The following is a 25946-nucleotide window of genomic DNA, read 5'->3' as shown; positions in this document are numbered from 1 at the left end:
GCTTTACCCCACGGCAAACGCATGCTAGCTGTCCTTCAAGTAAATTACATTTTAAAGCCTTTCATCCACCCTCGATTAAGCTCGCTCACACGACGGCCAGAGGCCAACACCCGCTCGTACAGCCATGTTGCACCTTCCACCTCCTCTCCCCGGGGGTACAGCCGGCGGGCAAGGAACTCGCGCGAAGCCGTTTAAATTCTCCCTCCCCCGGGGCACCCCTCAGCGCGGCGCAGCACGTCCCCGACAACTCCCGAGGGCCCGCCCGGTAACCCCCCGAAGGAGCCCGGGCAGAGCCAGGCCCCGAGCCGTGGGAGGCACGTGCGACACGGCCGCCCGGCCTCGGCCCGGTGGGTCGGGCGGCGGCCGCCTGAGGGAGCGAGCCCCTGAGGCGAGCCCCGGCGGCGGCGGCGGCGGCGGCGGGCGGGCGGGCCGGGGGCCGTCAGCCGCCTCTCCGCGGAGCAGCCGGTAAGGGGCGCTGGGCGGCGGGTTTGGCGTGCGGAGGGAGCGGGCTGCGGAGCACCTGCGGCAGCGGGGGGGCCGGGGAGCTCCGCCTCCCCCTCCTCCCCCGGTTAATCGCGTCCCCCGCCCGCCGCGGCAGGCACTGCCGGCGAGGCGGCTGGGCAGAGCTGTCAACCTGCTGCAGCCGCGCCGGTACCCGCACCCCGCTGGCAGCCAGGGCCGGGGGCGGCGGAGCCGTGAGCCCCCTGCCGCCGCCTCCCCGCGGGGAGCGACCGCCGCCGCCGCCGCCGCCCGCCCGGGCCCCGGGGGCAGCGCCCGGGAGCAGGAGAGAGAGGGGGAGCCATGGCCGAGGGGGGCGAGGGCGAGGACGAGATCCAGTTCCTGCGAACTGTAAGCGCCGGGCTTTGCCTCCCTCATCTCCACGCTGGCAGGGGTCGGGGGCGGGGGGGAACGCCGGGACCTTGCCCCGAGGGGAGCTGTGGGGCGGGGGGCAGCGGGAGGCTCCGTGCGCAGGGGCGGGGGGGGGCCGTGCCCGCGGGGGGTGGGCGCCGGGAGCGGGCAGCGGGTGCGCTCTGCCCCGCCGCCCCGGGGAGGGGGCTGGGGGGAGCCCTGTTAGGGAGGGCTCCGGAGCCCCAGCCCTTTGCCGCCCCACCGGGCAGCGAGTGCGCCCCGTACCCGCGGGCGGAGGGGCGGTAACTGACGGCTCGCTCCGCTCCGGTGTCGGGGCGAGCGGGAGAGAGGGAGGCGGCGGGGGGCGCCGGGCGCGGTGAGGTGCGGGCAGACGGGCGGAGGGCGAGCGGCGCCCCCCGCCCCCCCCAAGTACGACTCCGCGCTGCCTTCCCACCCGCCGATGTGCTCGCGTACTGCAGATACTAACCGAGCAGCCCTCCCCAGCTTAAAAGCTGCAATCACACTCCTTTTACAAAAATAGAATTGGGGGGGAAAAAAAAAAAAAAAGCACTTCTCCCGCCCAGCCCCTCCCCACGAAGGTTCCCACTAACTTGCAGGCGTTCTCCTCGCTGAGCACAGACTAATACATTTTTTTTTTTTGGTGTGAGCATCCTTTCTTTACTTCTGTTTCCTTCAGTCCAAAGCATGTTAAGGCGCTAGAGCATTTCTTCCCTCAGTTTAATGAATACATCAGGACTGCTACATTTTATGCTTATCCGGATTATTTTTCTTCAAGCAATGCTTTTTACCTTCTGGGCCATCTCCCAAGTGCGGTTTATACGCACAGTCCTAGCAAGTTTTGCAGATGGACATATTTGAATGGTGGTGTACACAACCCTGTCACAGTTTGAGGAAAAAATGCAGAGACGTTTGATAAGTAGAGCTAAAAACACTGAGACTGTAGGGTAAAGCTTAGCTTCCTTTTTATTTAGTACAGTCTCGTTTAGAAAATATTCACGATCAATGTCCTGTAAGAAAATACATTGAAAAAGGAGGTGAAAGCAAGCCACATAGTGTATGTGAAACATTCATACGCTGTTTGCAGCATTGTGAATCCTGGATCTCAGTCATCTTCTGTTTATTTCAATCAGAAACCATAAAATAAGAGATATCCATCCTTTTATTCTTTTTGTTTGTTTGTTTGAGAATTCTTAGAAAATCTGGTTTTACAGGGAAAACAGCTGTTATGCAACAGTGGCATGAAGATTGTCAACTTTTTTTCCTCTCAGCGTTATGTGACTTCTATTGTAATGTTGTCTAACACTAAAGACAGAACAGAAAATACTTCTTTGAAAGATAATTTGTCATCTCAATTTATGGGAATTTTGTTATTAGTACTTCTCACTGGTAAACATTTTTGGAAGACTGGTACAATGACAAGTCTTACTGCAGGTTTGAATGTTAAGCTTAGCTCATGGAGGGGCTGTTATCTGAATGCTTAATAGGGAAGGAGAAGCAGTGAGCATGCTAATACTGCTCCGCACATACACAGTAATGTTAAGCTACAGCACCTGACAGCAGCAGCACGTTATGTAAAATAGCACTCCTGATAACGTGCATCAGGCTTAATACAGATTTGGCAAACCCAGCCTTAGACAATACTTTAAATATTTTTTAGAATGTTGTACTGGCGATAAAATGACCTTGAATATGGTAAACTGAGGCATGGGGGACGCTTTCTGTGTAGTGAAATAAAAAAAGGCCTGAGAAGAATCCTTTTCATGTGAAGTGTGGAATCTCTAATCTGTAGTTGTATTTAAGTAGTGATTTCTACTCCTCTTTTCCTTCCACTTTGTCGGAGTGATGAACATTACTTGGAAAAGTCAGTTCCTTTAAGACACATCCTCGATGTAGTCTTCCTTCTATCTATTCTTAGAAAGCTTGGATTAGTATTCTCTAAAGCTATTAGGTGTGTAACTTTCTGAATGGCATTGATAGAAAGCACTGGAAATGGGATATTGCCTGGTTTTTGTTTTCAGTTACTTATTTTTAAAACAGTAGTTAGGGACAGATGGAGTCATAAATGGTTTGGTAGGTAAAACAGAACTTTTCGAAGAACACCTTATGCAAGCAAAAAAGCTTTCTGTGCTTTGAATACCTTAATGATGATATCTGTAGGCCTACTATATGTAAACAGTGCTTTTCATATCTTCTTCTTTTGATAGGACCTCATCAACTTTTTAAAATTGTGAGTTCTCTTTCTGATGTTTCAGAATTACTGTAGCATCTTTAGAGTTTACCCTGGAATGTAAACACAATATATTACTTTTGATGTTTAAAGAGAAATATGAAACTTTATTCAATTTAAAGATTCCTTTATTTACATTAAGCTACTAAACTGAATTTGTATTTGCCATCTCCATGTTGATTGGTAATTTCTGTGTCCTTCCTCTTCACACATTTGTATTTGTCTAATGACTCCTCTTCATTTGCTGCTTTTATTTTTTTTCTTATTTTTTGATAAGGTGGTGTCATGCATTTTGTCTTAGAAATTTGCTGCTAGCGTGGGTTTCTGTTTGCTTTGGGAACAATTTGAGTTTGATATGTCACTTTGAGAAGGGAACGTAACCTGTTAATGCCCTGGATTTCTGGAAGCATCAGTCCTTACAGTGTTTGAGATAACTTTTGGACAGACTGGAATTCAGCACTGTACAGTTCAGTTCTCTTCTCCCCAAGGAAATCTTCTATAGTCTTGTGAATTACATGCTTCTCCACAGACAGGGCTCTCGCTCATTGCTTTGCTGAATACTCCAGGGGGAGATGACCTTGTATTGTGTGTAGCCTTTTTTAGGCTTGGAGGTACATTCTCCTGACTTCTCCCACTGAATGCACATGTGCTGTGCAAGAGGAGTGAAGAGGAGCAGGAGTTCTGTGTTTGGGAAAGACTTCTTCTCTGTAGAGGATTTTTTTTTTTTTAGTATTAGAAAGGAGAAAGATGTGTACGAAATAAACTTTCAATGTTTGGTCTTTACAGTCAAGAATCTAAAACATTTATAGACAATACAGAAATGACCTGTTTTTTTGTGTTTTATTTTTCTTTGTTTTTGTTTTTTTTTTTTTTTTTAGACTGTGTAATTTGACCAGAGTGAAAATAGTTCAGAGTTCCAGGAGAGAACAGAAAATGTTTTTGCCTAAATGCATAGGCTCCTTCCATAATGCACACATGCAAGGACTGTTTTTTGTGGTGCAGAATCCCCATAAGGGAGGGCCTTTGTGTGGAATGGGGTGGTGAGCTGATGATAGGGTTAAAACAATTGCAGTATTTCAACAAAATACTGCCTATGAATATCCCTTATATTGGTTAAAGGTGTCCTGAATTTTGGGAGTGATATGTACCTAAGAGTGATGAGAAATGTGTAGTTTAGCTATCTGATCTTGTGATGTTCCTGGTGCCGGTATGTATGGTTTTCTGGAGTTGTGAAGTTTCTATAATTAGAGGCAGGTGTTTTAGATGTTTATTGTAGGAGATAACACCAGGACACACTAAAGTAAGGCTGACAGGGTTATGGTTTTTCTCACTGTCCTCTGAGACAGTGAAGAGTACCATGTCTGTCAGAAATCGGAAGCATAATCAGTGTGAGCAGCACATTTTCCCTAGGTCCATTAGAGTTGTTGTCTCCTTTTCATCTCTTCCTTTTTTTTTAAAGATTGGACTGCTGGTGTTCCACTGTGTGCTTTCTTCTAATGCTTTTTTTCATTTGTTTAATCAGCAACTTGCAGTAAAATAGGATCTTTTGCTTGTGTGAACGTACTCTGTGCTGCTTATTTTCTACGTGGACTTAATTGTTCTGAGTGTGACTGTCAGAGAAAAGTGTAAGGGTACTTTCCATCACTGGAAAAGTACTTTTACATGAAGTTAAACATTATTTAGGATTCATGTTTGACATGCAAAAACTTTTATTCACTCAGTGCTGGGATTTAGTACTTCAGATAATAAAAGAATGGAGTTTATGGCAGAAAATTTTTCTTCATTCTGAAATGAGGAACGTAATCTGGTCACATTTCAAGGACAGGAATTCTGTGATTCCAGAGTCGCTTCTGTTCCAGATATTCCTCATTATGTCAGCATTTAAGCAATGAATGTCACTTTAAATCTGAAGTAACAATTATATGCTTAGATGCCATCCTGAATGAAGATTCTGTGGAATTAGAGGACACAAAAGGAACCTGGAAAAACAAGACCTGAAGATTATTGTAAAATGAGTAACTAAACATAAGAAGAATTGTTATGTGAATCTCTCAGGGAAATAGAATAGAAAAAAAGTATTTTTTTCTTTCTTAAATCTCTCAATGCTTTTTGTACGCTGCTTATCTTTAACAGGGTTTATCAAAATATGTTAGATTCTGGTAACTGCAATCATCAAACATACAAACACTGCTGCCAGAATGCACTGAAGAAAATGCTCAAAAGCAATCTTGGATACTGGGAGCAATTTTAGAAGGAAAGAACACTGAAAAACACTTTGGCTAGCCTTTGTTTATTTTAAAAAGTATTTCTTGTACCTGTCAGTATGTGACTTCTGAAGATTCACCAGGGACTGGCACAAGAGACCACTGTTTAACAGCTCATGTGAGGAATGGCGTGGCTGAGATTGCAGCATTTGTACCTTCCTCTCTAAGGCACTGCACTGCAGTACAGATACCGAATATGATCTCAAATTCTATTTTGGAATTGAGCTGGACAGGCTGTTTGTAGTGAACAGGTTTTAGCTAGGACACGCAGTCCATTTCTTATTTGGGAATTACATGTGAATATTTTCTATATACATTTTTTTATTCCAAAATTGTTTGACAAACATTTTATGCCACCGTTAAAATTATGTTACTGGATAAAATCGGTTGTCTGGTCTGTGTACTTTCGTGTCCAGTGTTCTGCATCTGGAAGTTGTCTTTATTGGATGTGGGAGAAAGAGGCTGAGGAAGCTCTGTAGCAAATAGTTGGTCTACTAGGGAAGTTTCTAGCTAGCCCAGTGAGTTGGTTGACTGATGTTCTGAGAGACAGAGATCTGCTCTTCCTTTCAGTGTCTGAAGATGTTTTGATGCACTGTGCTCTTTAGTATTGTGAAAGCCTGAGGAAAATCTATTGCAGGAACTTGAACTGTGGACAGACTGTAAAGAGAGAATTCCAGTTAATTTCTGATCCAAGATTTATAAGAGTCTCAAGAGCTATGTCTGCCTTTCACTTCTCTATTTGAATGCTACATTGTTACAAACATATTGTAAAGGTGGTTTTCCTCTTCTATAGCTGTGTGAAAAGTGCACAGGATGATTCTAGTTTAGGAAAGTACACCGGTCTTCCTTGCACAGGGATAGGGATGTGTCGAAGTGTTTCTTTGAATCAAGGTAAAAGATTGGAAACTGTGTGGGGAAATACTGACAGTGGGCTGCATCCAGGAAGTATGTGATTTTTATACTTACAGGTGCTTCATATTAAAACTCTGAGTTAGTTTTGGTTTTCTTTTCTGGATTATAGCTAGATTCTTGCTTAAATTTCCTGAATTGACTGGAAAAAGTAGACGTGGCTTTGTGTGGATGACAACAGAAAAGTCAGAAACTGCATATGTATTCCTATACTTCCTAATAAAACTTGTGACATAGATTTGTTTTGTTTGGTGTCATGGTACTAGTACATAAATAACCTTTGTTGAACTGTAAAATGAATATATTTTTACCAGGGTGAATGAGAGAATTTTAACTTTTTCTTGCTGTGGTTGTTGAGATTTTAATTGTGATTGATGGAAGAAGTCAGCAATGTATTGTCTATATTGTGGCTATCTAAATTTTTTTCTTAACTTGTGCACAAAAGAAGTAATATCTCTTTACTCATTAGCAAATACTTGCAAATGCTATACAGAAGTCTCACAGAATGGAGTTCTGCTTAATTGTCATACATATATACCAGACGTTTACTGTTATATATTAAGTGTTGAGAAGAATAGCTAAAATAAATCCATTAGTCAAATGAACCTTTTTATAGCACCAGTTTTAAGAAATATTTGTTCTTTGCATATGTCAATTTTGATGGGTCTCTCGGTCACCACTGTGAAGCGCCGTTCAAGGCCTCAAGAGTGAAACTCTGATCCCTATAAGGGCAGAACTATTGATTTAACCATAACCAGGATTTCATATCCAGACTTTGCAGGCAGAATGGCTAGAAATGTGCCCATAATAGTTGTTCCAGTGTAAATGCGGGTTTGTTCCTGAAACAAAATTCTATGGGAAGGTTCAGTCTTCTGACTGAAATTGTTCCTAGGTATGATGCTGTTAGGAGATTTTTCTTTATGGCTTATGTGATGAATCCCTTGGTGCATCACTTCTGGAAAATTAAGCTCCATGAATTTCTGGAGATGACTGTCCCTTTCATGATACTAACATACAAATAAAATTACAGCAATTTTCTGTTTGTATTTTATATTGGTGAGGGGCTTACTCTTTTGTCCATCATCAACAGGAATTTTGCTACTGATTGCAAGTAGACAGTTCCTCAAAAGAATACATCCTCAAGAGCAGTAATTTCTAAGGGTGAATGGGTAATGTTTACCTGTTAATACCATTCCAGCCTTCATCTCTGAACAGTGGTCTCCTCTTTTGTGAGGAAAGTTCTGTATCTCTTAAGTGGCAAATTCTTATTGCCGTATGAAGCTACCAGAAGCTGAGTGCTGCCTTGATTGAGCTACTTGGTTTGAATTCTCTGCTAGAGCATTGAGCCTAGGGGAATAGAGGCAGTAGCTAATGAAGTACATAATCTGAGCACCCTCATTTTCTTGTATTTTGTTCAAATTCATGCGTATGTGTTATACAGATAGCTATTTCTTTTGGTCTAAATTTTCCGTTGTTGGTATGTACTTGTATTCATAACATGAATTCTTGAAGTAATATTAATGTTATTCTGAAGCACGAGGAAGAGGGTATGATTTTCCTGAAGAACAAGAAGTAAAAAAACCCCAAACCAACAAAACCACCAAAAGCCAAACTAGTAAAATGACTGCAAAAGTGAAAGCCAAGGCAGACTTTTAGTCCTACTGTCCTGTCGGTGATTTTTCTTATTTAGATTAAAAAGCTTTAATAGGCATTTCCATAAAATGTGGCAAATAAAATGATAAAAACTTAAGAGTAATGCATTTCCTTTTAATGAAAGCTGAAATGTGAATCCTGGTACTTTGTCCTTCAGACAGCTTGAAAACACCCATTTTAAACCTTAACTGTGGTCAAGTGGAAGTGAGAACAGAGCACTTTAATTACACAGTTACACCCTGGAATTTCTCCCAATAGCAAAGTAAGGATAGCCTGGCATAATTTTCTGTCTCTGGTCTGTATTCTTCTAAAGACCTATGCTGTGTTTTGCAAGTGTATGGCACTTAAGCCATGCCTGGCTGTGTTGTCTATACCACTCTGGGTATGGAAGGCCTCTTGAAGAGGCTGCCTGTTGCCTGATGCATCTCGGTAAATGAGAAAAGGCATAAAGGAGCTAGTCTGGATAACAGTTGAAGCCTTTAAAAGGCAACCACAGCAATGCAGAGCTTACTGCAATATTGTGTGCCCATCAGGGGCACAGCAGTGGTATTTCTTTGTTCTTGTTGTAACAAATGGAGTAACTTAAGGGCAGCCACTGCCTGCAACATCACGTAAAAGGTCACCCCAGTTTCCTAACAAAGACTAGCAGGAACTCCCATGTGCTTTTACTGCAGTATAGTTTTATGCTGCACTCCCTTGTTAATGAGTGTGAGATTCATTAACTAATTATGTATTCACTTATGAAAGAACTCTTGCTTTTCTTTGTCATTTTTTACATAGTAATGGTGGTGTAACTTGTCAGGTGAAGGGTTTAAACTCTTCAAATACGTTTCTAGAGCTTGATTATATGTTACTCAGTTATGGATTTGAACAGATGTAATTTAGTAGAAGCTTTGCTTAGCTTCCCAGAATTGCTTAATAGAAACAAACTAGTATCTGTGTGCCTACTGTTTGGAAAGTGAAAGATACGACAGGTAGGGTGTTATAATGTGAGCTGTATTAACTTATTTGACAGTTGCAATTTCTGTTTAAATGTAATGCTATAATGGTCAGTTTTATAGTAATATTAGTGTGTTTATAGGAGCATTTAAACTAGCAGCTACATTAAATTTGAAAGAAAAAGATGGGTTCACTCTTTCAGTGTTGTGGCATACTTTAATGTTTATCATAGTCAGGAGTGACTTCCTTATAATTGCCATGTGCTTGAAGAAAATTGGAAATATAATAGGTTAGCTAGTAATGCAGTAGACTTCCCAGAGGGACTTTGGCAAAATTTGACAAGGTATCATTCCGTAAGATGCATGGATCAGTTAATTTTAAAATGCAGAACATTTTAGAGCAGGACAGGTTTTCGTTTGATTTGGTTTTGTTCATATTCTGAACACTGTAGGACCACAAAGAAGGAGTAACAAGATCTTTACATTTTGTGAGGCAGCTTCCTGGAGGATTTCAGAGTAATTAATGCTGTATAACAACATACTTCTATTACTTGATTGTTTTTTACTTGACTGTGGGAAGCAATATCCGATGGATATTAGCTGGCAGAACCAGATGCTGAACGCTGTCACGACCTGCCTCTGTACCTCTGTGAAAACTTCTCTGGAATCCTGCTGTGAAAACTGTGCCCTGAATTTGAAGAATGTCCCTGCTTAAATCCTTCTTTCAAAGGTATGATGGAAGGAAGCAACACAAAATTTGCATTGGCTGTCTGTGAGTTTTCCTGGGGATTGCCAGAAAGTGATGCTGTATTAATGGAATCAAGCCAGAAATGGCTGTCTCTTACAGCTATATGTCTTCCTTCCAAACCAGGCAAAGCTGGAAAAAATGACTGCGTGGGCTTGGTGTGGGATGCATTCTTTTGTTTCATAAAAGGAAAAAGGGAAAAGAGGAAGGTATCTTCCTTCGCTGAATATGCCAGATAATTTCCCTTGGTGTATGAGCGTCTTCCATTCCTGTGATGGCCAAGTAGAATTCCTTATATAGGAATTTAGGTGGAGGAATGGATGGCATTTGAAGAGTGTTCAAAGTAAGTCTAAGTAATTGGATAGATCTGCTTAAGACTCGGTAAACTATTGGGTAGATGGATTCACTGACTGCTAACTGGTCCTCATTGTACATGATGCTGATGTACAGCCATGCTGATAAACAGTTGAAAAATCACCTATGGTGTGTATATTTTCTCATTGCAAAGTGGAATAATTTCATTAGAACCAGCAGAGGCATGCTAAGCTCAAGCTAGATGATTAAACCTCTCTGTATGGACACAAGACCTTCATCCTGAAGCAGTCTTTGATAAAGCATTTGGTTCCAGTGGTGACAGCAGCCACCTAAATACCTGTACAGATGGATAAAAGAATCCTTTAGCCCTACAACAGTCATGAGAATGCTGTCTGGTTCTAACACTGCGGGTTAGACTGAAAATAAGCATCAGTCATGTGACTTCATATTTTTGACTATTTTCTGCACATTTACGAAGTAGATTTTGCAATGCTAACACACAGAGAGTTATGTGCGTTTATGCAGTCTTGTTGCAAGTACCAGGGAGATGGAATGCGTATCCCCTTTTCCGTGCAGCAGAAAAGTAAAAAAATTCACAATATGTGGTGCAGGGAAATACTTGGTAAGAACAAAATGGGGTTGGAGATAACCTTTCTTCTGGTGTTACAGGTAATTTAATAGCCCTTCACTGCTAAAGAGTTGGATTAATCTTCTTTTAAAAACTTGTATTAAATAAATCACACACACACACACACACACATACGCACACACACACACCCCCCAGTTGACACTTACAGAAAGCAAAGACTTGTCTCATGATTTGACATGTACTAGCAGATGCAGCCGAAGGAACCGCAGTGTTGCATTCATGCAGATGTGAAATGATTTGTTCATGAGACCTATCATAGCAACTGTGGCTGAAGAGATCTAACTCTCTTAATAAAGGAGTTTATGGAGATTAAAGTCTGTGTCTGTGCAAATAACACTGTGTGAATTTTCAGGGCCCAAAATGTTAGGTAACATTGCTGAACTGGGATTGTTGAGGCAAAGAATCCATCAAGCAGTACCATCACAGATCTAAACATGATGCTGTAATAGTAAGGGTAACATGAATAAGAGTTGTATTTATTGGTGCGTACAAAAGAAGTCTGCCTAATTTCTTGTGTTAGAATTATGTAGCAAGTCCTTTAGAAAAGCTTGTGAGAACAAAAGTGCTAGTCTAGTATTCAGTAATTGCAGGAGTGTGATAGCTACATAGGTAAATCCAGAAAACTTCTCAAATGCTGTAGGTGTTCCATCACTGTTGACTGAATTTCTGTAGGGTAGGCTTGTGAATTAATGATCCACATACTGAGATGTTTTTGAGTAGGTCTTTGCCTGATCGTCTGACTGCTTGGTCAGGTATGTCAGCCATTATTTACTCTTTAATCACTTTTAGTATGTCTAATGTAGTGAATATTTTAAAAGTTGCTACTTTTGATCCTGGTATTTTGATGGAAGAAGAATCTTAAAGCTTGCAAAAAGGAAGGATTGCAAACCAAGTAATCAGTGAAGGTGTGATCTCCATTTTGAGATGACCAGGGTTCTTGTAGAAACATCCTGTAAATCGTGTTTTGATATGAGAAGGTTCCTGAAATCATGTAGAAGAAATGCTGTTGCATTTTAGGTAGTTTCAGAGTATTACTTGTCATGCCTCCAAGTCCATTTCCGAAATCTGTTAGCAGTATCACGTGCAAGGAGACTACTGCATTTGTTCTGTATGCTATCTGCTGGTTCATTTGAAGTTGTTTTTCTTCGGACTTTCAACCCCTGAGTCCAAAACTTTTTGTTTAGTCCCTCTCATTCTTCTTTTTTCTTGTCACAGACACTGAGTTCCCTGTCTTCTGGTATTGGGTTTGATTGCTCTTCATGATTTAAAGATTGACACGACTTCAACCTAAGCCTGTGACAGAACTTGCTGTTGTCTTCAGTTATGAATTTGAGCATTCATTCAAATTTGTAGAAGGATATTTTCCTGAAGGGGGCTCTTAAATTTGGAATTTCTTTTTTCTTTTTAATTTCTCTTGATTTGACAAAGGTCAAGGTCAAGGGTTTTTTCTTTTATCCTCTCTCAGAACAAGAAAGTAAGTGTACTGAAAATGCCACATCAAGTTTACCAAGTAGGAGAGAGGTTATCATGAGAACTTCAGCAATATGTGTTTCTCTACGTTGTTTGTATTGATGTATGATTAATCTGCATTTTTTTTCTCCTTTTCCTCTGCATGCTTGACCTCTGGAAACCTTCAGCTCATTGAGCTGAAGGACTCCAAAATCCTTAATTTCAAATGAACAGAATTTGTCTAGAAAGGGAGAGGGATAGAACATAGGAGGGAAGAATGTCAAATCTCATAGGTGAGCTTTGTCATCCTCTTGAGAGGCACAGCTTGTTGCCTGGCTTTTCTCCAAAATAGAATAGATGCTTTTTGTGTGGAAAGTGTAATATAACTCTGAGTTTAGACACAAAAAGAAACACTTTCATTTTCCATGGAGTGGGAGGAAAAAAAATGAGTAATTAAGTAGTGAGAATTAGATTTTCATGTTTCTAAAGGTATCGTTTTCTAGGTTTGGCTCGATTCAATAAAAACTGTATACCTGCATTTTTAAATACTGAAATATTTACACCATTTCTTGACTACAGACAACTGAGAATGCAGGTGTTTGGGTTTTTTCTTCTGATTTAGGAATTTTCATACCTGTTTTAATCTGCTGAGAACTAAATGAATGTGGCTTAAAGGTATATCAAACTGCAATGTTGACATTTTATTGATAATGTTACAGGCATCACTTTATTCTGATAATGTCAGAAGTAATGTATTTTTTATTTTGAGATTTCTAGCTGAATTTTAGCTTACAATTTGTATGTCAGCTGCAATTGCAGCTGAAGTTTCTCTTCTTTCCTTACACTATAAATCTGTTAGTGAAGCAGAATTAGACACTTTCTGTTTTATCCCCACTTTTTATTCTGCTTTCCGTTCTACAGTTTATTTTTTACTTGGCAGCTGCAAAGATAAAAGACCATCAGTGACAATATTCTTCCCTTCCAAACCAATTTGTTTCGGGGGTTGCCCTTCAGACTTGGTAAATCACCTCTCTGCAGAAGTCCTGTGCCTGGCTTCAGGAATTGTTTACTCTCAGAGGTGGGTGGGTACTGCTGACGCTGAGAAAACCTCTAGGTGAGAGTTACTGTATCAGTTTTCTGAAGCTGTAATCCTGTGAAGTAGTCCAATTAATATAGTGTGTGAGAAATGCTCGACCTTTAGGACTTGATAGGGGAGATTTGTTTCCATGCATGGCATTTGCATTTCTGTTTCCATAGGAAGGCTTTGCTGCACTTTTTGGTTTACTAACGGAATAAACTAACATGGGTCAGAACACACATTCAATGAAGGAATGAGTTTAATTCGGTAGTGAACTGTGTGGGAGTGTGAATGCTAACAAAATTACTTCTTCTTTATGTACCTATGTGACTTCCTGTTGATGAGTGAGGTTTTTTATGATGATTTATGTCTGTTACAGAATTACAGTTTGACAATTGGAACCACATCTAGAGCTTGGGAAGCGCACTTTGTTGTAGTAAGTTCTTATTCAAAAGTTACGGTTTGCTATTAGTGGTTGTACCCTAGTAATTTGTTTTATTGGGAGGGGCAGAGAAATGAGGAGTTCTGTGAGTGAAATGGGTTTGTATCCTTATTGTATACCTTTAAAGAGAGTAATCCGCTGAAAAAAATCCTTATATTCCTTTTAAAATTTCTAGCTGGATCTCATTTTCCCTGCCTGAGGAATAAATCATTTTAATGAAAGAAAGAAGTAGAACAGGCAGGTTGGTATAACAGGTTGTTAATGGTTATTTTATTAGCAAAAGACTACAAGAAAATACTTATGGTACAAATATATTTTTTTTGGCCAGAAGCCTAAAAACAAATCCTGTATTACAAAGGATGCTTCAATAAAACCTGTCTCTTACCTATTGCTTAAATTATATTGCAATCCAAATGTAAATTAACTGATACTAGAACAATACCTAGCAGAATAATCTACTCGGCACCCGTTAAACATTTTATGAATTGTTTTGCTGGTCCATGACTGCAAGGGTCTCTATATGGCTATGTATGTTTTTAAAGTCTGGTTCTGTTTTCACTGATGCTAATGTCAAACCTCTAGATTTTAACCAGAGCTGAATCAAAAACTAATATAATTGTGCAATGTTGTATATAATGACCTAAATGTGTCGAATGCATCGCCTTGTCTGCCATTTTAAGCACAACTAATATTTATCTTGTTTATGCACCGAAAGTGTGTGACCTGGCTTTTACACAGTTAGTTTAAAAATGTGTATGCATTGCTAACTGTCCTTCAAAATATTTACATCTAATTGTTGGTGAACTGTTCCAACTTTGCCACACAGATGTACCATCTTGTCCAATTCATCAAAAGTAATAATCTGTCATATGTTTCTGTTTTCTGAGAAGAAAGCTAGATTCTGCTTTTTCTACAAGTCTCCCTGAAGTCTTTGTTAAGAAGCTAAATGTCGTTCTTGCAGGTTAGCATTTGTAATTTGTGTTAACAGTGTGCTTTTTATGTGTCCAGGATAAATTTTATTATGTCAGTCATGGAACCCAAAGGCAGTTTTAACTTGGATTTGAGATTATATATACTGTTTAATTTACTCAGGAGATCATATATGCTGTGGGGGAGTACCGCTTTTTAGGTGCTTGATACATACAAAAACCTTATTTTTCCTATTTATTTCTTTTACTCTTTTACTGTCTTACTTTATATCTATTTTTTTTTTAAATATTTTTTTCATCATCTGTATTACAAGTCTGGAAGATCTGTCTTGTCTTGAAGCTTTTACTTTTAGGTGGGTACAATTGCTTTTGTTTAGTTATTGAAGAAAGGTTCAATTATACTTCAAGGTAAGAAACTATCTTGTCACATCTTAAGTTTTCCTGTGATTTTTATTTTGTGTCTGCAAGCCTCACTAAAGCCTATTTTGGGAATATCGGCACTTCATGGAACTGAGCTCTCACTGTGCAGTGTTCTTTCAGCTTCATGGGTTAACTGTGGTAATTGTGAAATAGTGAAAATTATGCATACTTCCAGGCTCATTGTAGAGAGCAGGTAAATAGTAAAATAGGTCTCTTAGATTTCCAAGTTTTATCAGAATAATTTACCTTGCACTTGGAATGCGGCAGAATATATAGTGAGAAAATATATAGGCATAAGAACATTCAGGACTTTACTTTCTACTCTGCCTACTCTAGCAGTTCAACTCTTGGATTACAGTAAAACTGAAAGGCTTAAATGGAAAGATCTTCAACCAGTTTTTGGTTACACATGATTTGCATGGCAGTATGTGGTAAAAGTACTTTTCCAGCTTATTTCATCCTGAAATAGTCTATAGTCTCTTCATGCTTACTGGATTTTCCAAATCCAGTAAGAACCAAACCTGTGCACCCTTGCGTATGTTTCATTCTACAGTATTAATTGTTTCCCAGTTGTCTTGTCCAGAGAGTTCTCTGTTATCGGAAATGAATTATTACAAGTGATGGTCTCATGACTATGTTTACTTAAAATGTTGTATAGCACTTGCATTTTTTTCCTTAAATGCAGGATTTAATTAGGATCAGTGTGAAGAAGGAAAATCACAGATATTGATACTTTCTTGAAAATATATATTATTTGCTGTTTTCTTCTGTTTTTCTTGTTGCTGGTTCATGTTTGTTGTTTGTAGGGATTTATGTGTGTTGGTTGTTTTTTTTTTTTTTGTGTCTAAACTAACCCATATCTGGAATTGAAACAAGTTTTCAAACTTCAGATTCTTTCAAAAACACATCTCTTTCTTTATGAAGAGCTGGAGGGGTGAGCCCTAAATGGTAGTCTTTTTTTCCGGAAGAAGATGATGATGAGAAAAATGGAAGAATGTATAAACAACCTCTTGCCTTCTTTTAAAAGAACTGACCTACTGGTATACAGTGTTTTGTTCTCTTGGTCCAACTCTTGCTGAAGTAAAGGGTAATATATTTCTTGATTTTGCTTTAGTATTATTTTTAAGCGAAATAAATTTTCATATTAAAGATTTTTATACTCTAAAGAGATAAGAACGTTGTAAACATCTTAAACTCACTGTAGTTTTAGGATTTTAAAAAATACAGTTTATCACACTTTTTCTTTGGCTATGGATAAAGAAATGTTTTTAAATATTTTAACATTGTAATATTTATTATAGGGGAGATGGAAACTGCATTTATGTGTTACTTTATACTTTCTATTTTTTAAGATTCTTGTGACTTTTTGGCTTGTTTTTTTGCAGTCAACCTTTGCTTTTTTTTATTCAGGCAAGCAGGAGCCATACCTTTTGTTCTGGGAAGTTCTGTTTAGTTTTCTTTTTTTTTTTTTTTTTTCTCAAGGTGAAAAGCAAGCTGTAGTCTGTAATTTGTGTTCCTCAGTAAGGAGGTACATTATAGTAAAATCATAAATAAATACATTTTTAAAGACTGGACATGTGTTGCTGAGAGCTGGTGTAATGTTTGGGTCAGGGAACAGAAAAGAATTTGGGTGGACTTGATTACTTCTGGTTTTTCTTCTATGCTTTATGAGGTGAGGGAAACCGTGTTGCAGAAGAGATTTCCATCACTCCACTCTTGCAAGATAAAAACCAGATCAGAATTGGACTACCTGGGTTTGGTGCTGACTTCCAGGAGAAATTCATTCCCCATTGACTTTTCATTGTACTAGCTTTAAATTTCTAAGCAGCAAGAGAAAGCTGGTCTGGAATGGGTTGTGTTTCTCCTATCAGACTCTCTCGTCTATGGAAGGCAGTTCTCTCGTACCTGACAATTTTTTGGCAGGTTCAGCTGGAAACGTGAACCTTTTACTTCAATGCTAACAGAAGATTCTGAGTTCACACCTCCTGGTAGCAAAGGACTATTTCTTTCACTGGATGTGTAAGAGAATTCAAATGAGAAGGTGTCATCAGTCAGCAATGTTAGAATTCACTAAGTTATGGTTGTGTAACTTCTGTTATTTCAATAGTATTCTTTTAACAGCCTATCTAGAGGTGATAGCTAGTTCTCTTAACTGTTGTTTGCATGTTATATTTTCGGATTCAGTCATTTGTGCCAAGGATTGGATTTTTACATGCTGTATGTTCAGACAGTATTTAACAAGTAGTAGAGGCAAACAGAATACAAAAACCAGCGTATTGTTATTAGCCCAATGCCTCAGAACATTAATTGCAGAGGGGAAGTCCTTGTAGCTGAAATGTGCACAAAGTCCATCATGATCTTTTGAAATTCAGGGATGTGTCAATTGAAAATATATTGTAGTTGATGCATCACAACGTGATGCTCATGAACTGACTCTGGAGGTTGAGAGAAGCTGCTGTTACGAGATGATCCAGGGGACAAACGGAGTATTATTAAAGATTAGCTGGTAAAAGTATCATTCCCACCTGATTAGTCAACATGACATCTATGAAATTCTGGTACAGATTGCAATGTGAAACCCTCCTCTCCAGTACTGTTTTAAATTGATTAAATTTAAAATAAAATTTAAAATAAAATTCTTGTGGAGAAGGATTATTTTTAGATTGGGGGTGTGTCTGTGTTTGTTTTTGGGTTCTGTTTGTTTGTTTGTTTTTAACAGCATGTTAGGTTACTAAGGTTGCTTACGGGAGCTATCAAACCACTGAGTCTCTTGTAAGATTTTAAAGAACTCTTTTTTTGTTTTGTTTTTTCTTCTTCTTTCACTTTTTCTTTTTTTTCCTCTTCTAATTTTTTTTTGTCCTTCAGACTGTAGGCATTAGAAATTCTGTTGCATTTTTCTGTTACATTTCAGTGCATTAGCTGCACAGCTCAGCTGGCATGGTTTTGTTGGCAAAGCAGGCTAAACGCAGGAAATGAACCATGCAATTTTTTAGTTTTGGAGTTTGCAAGATGAAGAATGAAAAGTTTGTTGTTTTTTTTTTTTTTTTCCTGGAAGACAATTATAAAACATGTGAAATGTAATGATTTATGACTTCTCCAAAGTATTTCACTTGAATATGGATCGATTTTAAAACAAAAATATTCTGGTATTCATTTTTCTCTCTGGTTCAGCTTTTTCTTTGGATCAGGTACAGGGAAATCTGATGGGAGGGTTTGTAAGATAATAAAGTCTGGGCAACTGTGAAAAATTAAGCGCTGCTTTGTTTAGCTACAGAGAGTTTGTAAAGATCAACCATGGAACAAGTATAATGGATTCAGGCAACTTGTTGCTTAAGGAATTTGGGCTCTTTGAAATATTTGATCAGTTTAATCTTTGATTAACTCTTGCCCCTCTATCCTGATATTTGGTTGAGAATCTCTGTAGAAAACACCTCCATGAGTATTGGTGATTATGAGTGAGGATAATGGGAGTCCTATCACAAAATATGTTTTCATTACTAGGGTCTGACAGCACATTGGCTAAGGAGATGTGGCTTCTGATTTCTGGAAGCTCATCCTCTGAAGAGGAAGTTTAAGTACAATGTTGCTGGAAAAGAAATCAACTCTCGGATCCCTCTTTAGGTATAAAAAAACCCCTCAGCTCAACTGACGACACATAATCACTGCATCTTCTACTTCTGCTGCTAAAATTGAATTTGTTAAAATGTGAATCAGTGTGTGTATTCATACCCAAATTTCCATCTATAAATTGAAGTTGCATTCCTCTCGCTATAAATTGCCTGGAAACTGATTGATCAAAAATGTTAAGTCCAAATTAATTATAACCATCATTGTTTTCCTGCTGATTTTAGCTGCTCCTGGGCACTGAGCAGGTGTTTTAATTGAACCGGGGTTTTTGTGGTGATTACTGAAGTCTGAATAGTTAAAATTATTATTAACACAACACTTGACACTTTTTTGGGTTTCTCTCAGAATCACTGAGGTTGGAAGGGATCTCTTGAGATCATCTACTCCATCTAGCTTTTAAAAATCTCCACAGATGCAGAGTCCACAGCATCTCAGGGCAATTTATTCCAGTGTTTGTCCATGTAGAGAGGAGGAAAAAAAAAAAAAAGTGGTTTCTTGAGTTCAGCCTGTCTCACTTCAGGGCTTGTCAATAGTTTTAGAACCTATATTGGTCCAGGCAAGACAGCATGAGCTGTCTATGACAGCATGAACTGAACTATATACCATGACTGCAGGATTTTTCCATGATGAATAAAAGTACCCTTTTAGAAGAACTTCATAAAGAAAAGTTGTTCACGTCAGATTTAAAACGGTCAGTGATTAGAGTACTCTTGCAGGATCTGAATTCAAATTCAGTCAGTCAAAGTTTCTCCATTATTCCAACTCTGGACATTGGGTGGTGAATTATAAGACCTTTTGACACATACCTCTCTTACTTTCCAGAAACAAGATGAGAAAGAAATACAAAAACTTATTTCTTGTTGGGAAGCTACCAGGAAGCTACCTTCCAACCTCTTTGGGAATTTTAATGTTAAAGGATACTTTTTTCATTGTTGTTCCTTCTCCCCCCCCCCCCCCCCCCCCCCCATTCTAGTCTGGCTGTACTCATTCTTCATAGAGAATGTAAAGCTGTATTATGCTCCTTTAAATTTAAAGAAAACAATCTTTTTAAGAACAGTACGTAGCTGCTATATAAATCACTTCAGAGGAGAGTCCAAAGTAAGAGGAAAAAAATTATATGAAAGATCATTTAGATTGTATTGTATGTAAAATCTTTTATCACTATCAGAGTGATTAAAAAGCACAATTAATTTGAGGGCCCCAATGAACAAATAGAAGAATTTCTGCAAATATCTGTAAATAAGAAGATATAAAACTTGAAATGTTAAAGTCATCTTTGATTTGAGAGAAATAAACATTGAAGAGTTTTTTGCAAAAAAATAGTTGGGAGTGTAGATAGTTGCACAGAAATGGTGCATCACTTTGCATTTGCAAAGCTGAATTTTGCTCCTCTGTGTGAACTGGTGTAAGTCCAGCTCATGAACTGTCACAATCTGACTTTCAACCTGCAGATAAGGAAGTTTTACAGTTTGGTCTCTAAACCAAAGCAATTCTTTTGTCACTGTTTCCTGATTAAGGATGGGGTCCCTAAACTGTCAGACAAGTTATAACAAATTTGGCTGTATTTGGCACTGTTTCAGTGGTAGACATGATACTAAGACATTAACATCTTGATAGATGTCTTAATGTTTCTTGTGTGGTGCTGCCTTGGTGACAGCAACCAAATGTAGCGATGTGACATGCTAGTGTAGATAACCTGCCTGTGGTTTAACCCAAATTTTACTTTTGCTAGAAGTGTAGTGTCTGGACTCACTTAAAATGGCACAAGTTGCCTGTGATTTCTCCACCTTCACATCTCCACTCTGTGAGAGGCGAGGCATCTGTAATGGGAACTCTTAAAAAGTCATGTTAGGAATGGTTACATGGTGAAGACTTGTATTTGCTGTCTAGCAATACATGCTGTAGTATTTAAGTGACTGACACAAAGAAACTGTTAATGACTGGTGCTGGCAGCAAACACTAATTTTTCTTTGAGGTCTATCTTGCCAAAAGAGCTCTGGCTTTGTTGGACTCTTGACTGCCTGTGTGGGTGTGTGTGTACTAGTGTGGATGAAAGTACATGAATGTTTTTTCTGAGCATTTAACTGTATTTGATGTCGATAGGAATCTACTGAAATAGTTTAAACCATTGTCAGAGGTCCCAATCTGTAGTGAAGGATCTGCCCTGTGTTCAGACTAGTACTTCTTGTTACCCTTTTGTTTGATAAGATATAATAAATACATATGGAAAATACAATTTTCCATGTAACATTTGTATTTTAATTCTGAAATACTTGTATTTACCTCTTACTTCCTTAACCTATGGGTTTAAAATAGCGTATGGTGCCTTAGATTAGTAATGAAAGTATACCTGAAGGAGATGAATTTGGTATAGAATTTGAAGAAAGAGAACCAATTACTATGCCTTTCTTGAAGAACGAGGTAAGGTATTCTAGGTAGGTCTGAGGGGAGGGGAAGAATGGATCTCTTTGCTAGTGAGACAAAACCTGAGGAGCTACAATGTGTATTCAGTTATCAGAGGAAAGATCACAGCTGTTGGATACAAGAGGAAACAAGGGACAAAATTAATTGTTATTATTGATTTTATTACATAGTGCCTGGAGGGCTCAGCTGTGGCAAGGGTGCCACTATGCTACTGTACAAAAGTGCAGTGAGTCATAGTTCCTGCCTGAAAGAGCGTAGACTCTGCATAGGCAAGATGGAGAAACACTGAGATGAGATGAAGGGACAGGGAAATGAAGTAGTGTGCCCAGGGACACAGAATATGTCTTGAGGTCCATTCTGGGCTGCTCTGGACTCATGATGACTTTGAATATAGAGACTTGGAGAGCTATGCCATTGAAGATGAGGACATATAATATGGACATGTTGTGGAAAGATACTGGAAGTCAGTGCATAGATTCAAGGCCTAATGGACAGAAGACTGGACAAAAAAAGGTGACTTTATTTTCAATTTATTCGATGGTCATTATCAGAAATATGTGAAAAAGTCTCTGTACAAAATGTATAATACTGCTAATAATAACATAGTTGGAAAAAACCTGCAGTTATTGGATTGGAAGTTCTAAATTGTGGTTGCCTGGTTGATTTGAAATAGTGCCTGGTCTTACTGGTAATATTTAATTTAAAGTAGTATACATTGTGGTTCCTGTGTTATGGCATATCAGAATGAAAAGAGTGGGGAGAAGTTCTTTATGAGAAAATGGTAGGGGGGACACAACAATTATTCTAACTGTATAGCCGAGTAATAACTATAAAACATACATCCTGGAGACTTGAAAGTGTTGAGTCTTCCTTTACTGAGTGGTGTGGGAGTGTATGCATACATCCTCACATAAAATAATATTCGAGTAGAATGTTTTGTTAAAAGTGAGCAGGAACAGCAACTAATTTGTTCATTAAACTGTCCCAGGTTTCAAGGGTTATTGGATAAGCTGTAAGTCTGCTCAAGCCATGTATTGCAAAACCTGAAGGGAAGTTTGGCATCTAATCTTTATGGATGTACGTGCCATACATTATTTGTTTTGATTCCAGATGGTTCTCAGTGTCAGTTAGAAGAAGGAAGCTAGGCTGATAAGGTGTGTGGGGGTTTTTTTGTTTTGTTTTTTTTTTGGTCTGCTCTGATTAAAGTAGTGGTTGGCCTAAGTTAGAATTTCCTGAAGTGCCCAAAAAGAAGTTGGAATTAGAATTGGATAAATATAGGAATTCTCAGAGAATGTTTCCAAGGAGATGCAAGTTGGCTTTGGAGGTAATTTTTAACTCTTACATTTGTTTCTTCTGTGCACCTACAAAATGTGTTTTGTTTCACGTACATTGATTTGTTTTGTCATTCTGTGTTGCACATGTACTAATATTATAGGTGGTCAGTGCGGCTTTTATTTGTGCTTAAAAGTGGGCTTATTTAAATGTTATTTCTTAACAGTTGTATTATGTAAATACAAGATACCTTCTGGACGAGGAGTCAAAGCAATTTGCTATGACAGAGTATGACCATCCTTAGCCATGAAGACATATACAATGAGAAAGAAGGGTCCTAGGATGATTTAAACTCTTAATTTGCACTCTAAAATCCCAAATTGTAGGTAGCTATTGGATTCCCTCCCTGAACTTCAGTATATTATTGTAGGAAACTTTGGATGAAATATTTCAAGTGAGGGTAATTAATTCTTAGAATCTGTTTATTCTGTTAGAAATGTCTATTCTGTGGAAACAGTGAGAATTCAGTTTGATTTTTTTGTTTGTTTGTTTTGTTTGTTACATATCACGATTTCTTTGTACAGGTGAAAATACTGAAAGAGCAATGAATTAATAAGACCTCACAGGTTCTTTGTTTTGTGTCTGGTAAAGCAGTGAATTTGTAATTGGAAACTTGAGTAAGAAAAACATTTGATGGTTTAACACAATGGAATTTTTTTCTTTGTGGAAGCTACCTTTAGTAAGCTTTGCATAGGTCAAGGTTAACCGTTTTTGTTTCAGTACAGTGAAAGAATGCTTTTCCAGCTATTATCTTCTGTCTGTCTTTTCCTAGTCAAGTTAGTACACAGATATTTTGTCAAGGTATTATTAGGTTGGAAGAAGAATGAAAGATGATTTTTATGGCTGTGGTTAAGTCCCAGTGAGAACCAAGACTGACATTTTCCCTGGATTTAATGACTAACCTGAAATTTGAATGCAGATATGTACTGGTGAATAAAAAAGGCAAACAGAAGCAAGGATATGCAACCTGTAATACACTGTTTCTAAAATGAGCAGAAATACCATACAAAGATGGAATCTGAAGATTTAAGCAAAACAGGGATGTCACTCAGCATGAAGTACCAACTGTTTTCAGTTTATTTAGTATGCAAGAGCATACTTACAGATGACTCACAGTTAAAATGCCTTACATAAGATTGCCCAAGTATTTAGTTCAGTTCAGGTGATGGAAAGACACTGTAAAAATAGCAATAAAAACTGTATCCAGTTGCTCTCTCTTGTTTATAGAGTTGATGTGGGGTTTTTTGTTTTTTTTTGTTTTTTTTGTCAGACCTTATACTACGTTCGTGGATATATGCTTTCCCCCCCCATGGTCTTAAAGTATGCAAATAATGCCTTAAAACAAATAGTTGAAAGAAATTCTGTGAGACTGCACTTTCAATGGTTTAATGTTAGAGGTTTACCTTACTCAGGAAATACAAATTCCAGGCTAAAGCAGTGCTTGCTGTCTCAAAAAGAAGGCTATTGTAAGGCTTCAACTCTTGCTAACATAATGTGTTTCAAAAATCTGTTTATGTTCTACTGTTTTCTGCATCAGTGCTCCCACTGAAGTAAGCTAGACTGTTTTTATCCTTAATTGCAGTTCTTCTATAGTAAATAAATAAATACAACACATAAATTACATAAGAACATAAACATAACTGAAGACCGAGGGGTCCATTTAGCTCAGTATTGCATCTTCAGTAGTGGTCAGTAACAGTGAGGGAAGAGAACAAGAATATACTTTCTCTGTCTCTGCTGTTGTGCTGTCAGCCTGTAGTGATTTGTGATTTGGGGGAGTTAGACTCAGGCCTGGTGACACTGAATTTGGTAGCAAATTGAGTTCTGCAGCTGAAGTGGGTGTTGCAATGGGGAAGTGTCACTTTCAGTTTATTTTGAAGCCACTGTGTGCAACTTTTAATTGATGATCACTAGTTCTGGTACTGGAAAGGGCAGTGAATCATAACTGAAAATATTACTGCATGTATTTGCAACTACTGTAATTGTTTGTTTTGTAGGCTTGTACAAAAGGTTCAGTATTAAAAAAATGAAGTGTTTTTGATTGAAAAATTAAATTTTTCTTTTTTTTTTTTTTAGAATCTGTTACCCAGCTTTACAACAGAGGCAACTTTTGAAAAAAAGGCTTTTGAGAAGTAACTGGGATTCTTTGTGTGTTTGTTTTTTTTTTTTTTTCTACAATTTCACATTCCCCATCCACTTTCTCCCTTTTGTGGTTCTTAATTTGCACTTTTGTGGAAAGATTTGCAATTATGGATTTCATGGCTTTCATAATCTTGGGTCCAGACAGTTGCATCTGCATGTAGCCTGCATTCTGGAGGCTTCCTGACCCTTTGTAGCAGCAGCTGCAGCCTGTTTGTCTCTAGTTGTGGCTATGGGGCAAGGTGTTTGGGGAATTAGAAATATTGTCAAATATGCTTATGATTTTCACCTGAAAGGAAATCATTACTACTTGCTTACTGTGTTTTCATCACTGTGTTGAAATATCTTTCCTCATGGACGCACTGTTACACAGTTCTGTCTCCGCATCTGGACTGCGGTTTGTGTGGTCGGGGTCAGTGTTGGGAAGCCCACGGAAGCATTGCTGGGGGGTGCACGGGGGGGTCACGGTGGCCCTTCTCAGCCAGCTGCTGCTGCCTGGGCAGGGAAATCCAGAGGCTGTGGCAATGGGATGCACTTGGTCCTTCCTGGCTGGAGGGAGCTGATAGGGTGGGGCGTGAGGGTCAGCATGCCTTAAGGAGAATGATACCAGCTAAACACTGATGTGATTTGTTGGGGCTCAGGTTTCTGACCGTCTCCTTTGCCTCTTCATAATGTTGCTGCTCTCATATATTTGAGACTGAGATGTGGTTGAGTTGTAGCTGAAGAAACCTTCCTGGAGTTGTGGAGTGCAGCTCTTTTCGGCAGGACAGCCTAAAAAGCAACTGTGCTCAGGTAGTCATGGGCAACACGGTAGCCTGATGGATGTACAAGGTGTGATCTTCCATGGTTGCGCAGGCTGCCTATTTTCCAGTGTAGGAGATGGGACCTCTGGCATACCTGTATTGTGAGGACTGACAGGATGAGAATTGATTCAAACAGTGGCCTTCATGCACATGTAGGTGAGCAGAGCAAATGGGGATTGTGCAGTACTGTGAGGGGACAGGCAGTCTGTGGTGTGCCCCAGCTAAATGCTTACCCTTTAATCAGGGTGGAGGACAAATTTGCAGTCCAAATGTTTTATTGGTAAGGCAGTAAAATGTCTTATGCATCCTGTCTAGATTTGTTTTGCAGTAACACTGCTTGGCAATTACAGGTGTCTTGTCTTTGTCTGAGTGTTGGAAAGTATTAACTAGTAAGTGCTAGTGTTCAAATGAAATCTTAGAGGTGGAAAATATTTTTTTATTCCAGTAGTTGGAATTTGTTTAAAAAAACCCCCAAACAACCCAAACCAAACAGTAGGATGGGTATTTTAAATCTGATTTTTATTGTAAAGAAAAAGTTGAACTGTAGAGTGGATTTTTTTTTCTTACCTTTGAAAGGCTGATGAATTGATTAATAAAAGTGGGCTGCTTTTATTAGCAATAATAAGAAGTAAGAATTCCATTAGAACTAAAAATCAGTTGTTGTTTCTCCATATGCTTAAAATTAATTATGGTAATATAATATAATAGTATAATAACTGCCTCCTAGTCAAAT

General features: G+C 38.9%; 1 protein-coding gene across 14 annotated transcripts in view; it reads left to right on the top strand.

Annotated features, from left to right (window-relative positions):
- Positions 1–614: 614 nt before the first annotated feature.
- Positions 615–25946, top strand: part of RYR2 (ryanodine receptor 2) — a 441630-nt gene continuing 416298 nt past the window's right edge. For 13 of the 14 annotated variants that reach the window (XM_074818396.1, XM_074818388.1, XM_074818385.1 and 10 more), the window contains exons 1-2: positions 615–849; positions 13477–13533. In XM_074818396.1, the coding sequence (XP_074674497.1) occupies positions 802–849; positions 13477–13533 (105 nt within the window). In that variant the 5' untranslated portion in view covers positions 615–801. The remainder of the gene's footprint in view (positions 850–13476; positions 13534–25946) is intronic. The other variant, XM_074818391.1, reaches the window with a different exon arrangement.

The sequence above is a fragment of the Strix aluco genome, chromosome 3 (assembly GCF_031877795.1).
Source record: "Strix aluco isolate bStrAlu1 chromosome 3, bStrAlu1.hap1, whole genome shotgun sequence".
Classification (NCBI taxonomy): Eukaryota; Metazoa; Chordata; class Aves; order Strigiformes; family Strigidae; genus Strix; species Strix aluco.
The sequence above is the reverse complement of the archived record's forward strand: the minus strand, read 5'-3'. Positions and strand labels throughout refer to the sequence as shown.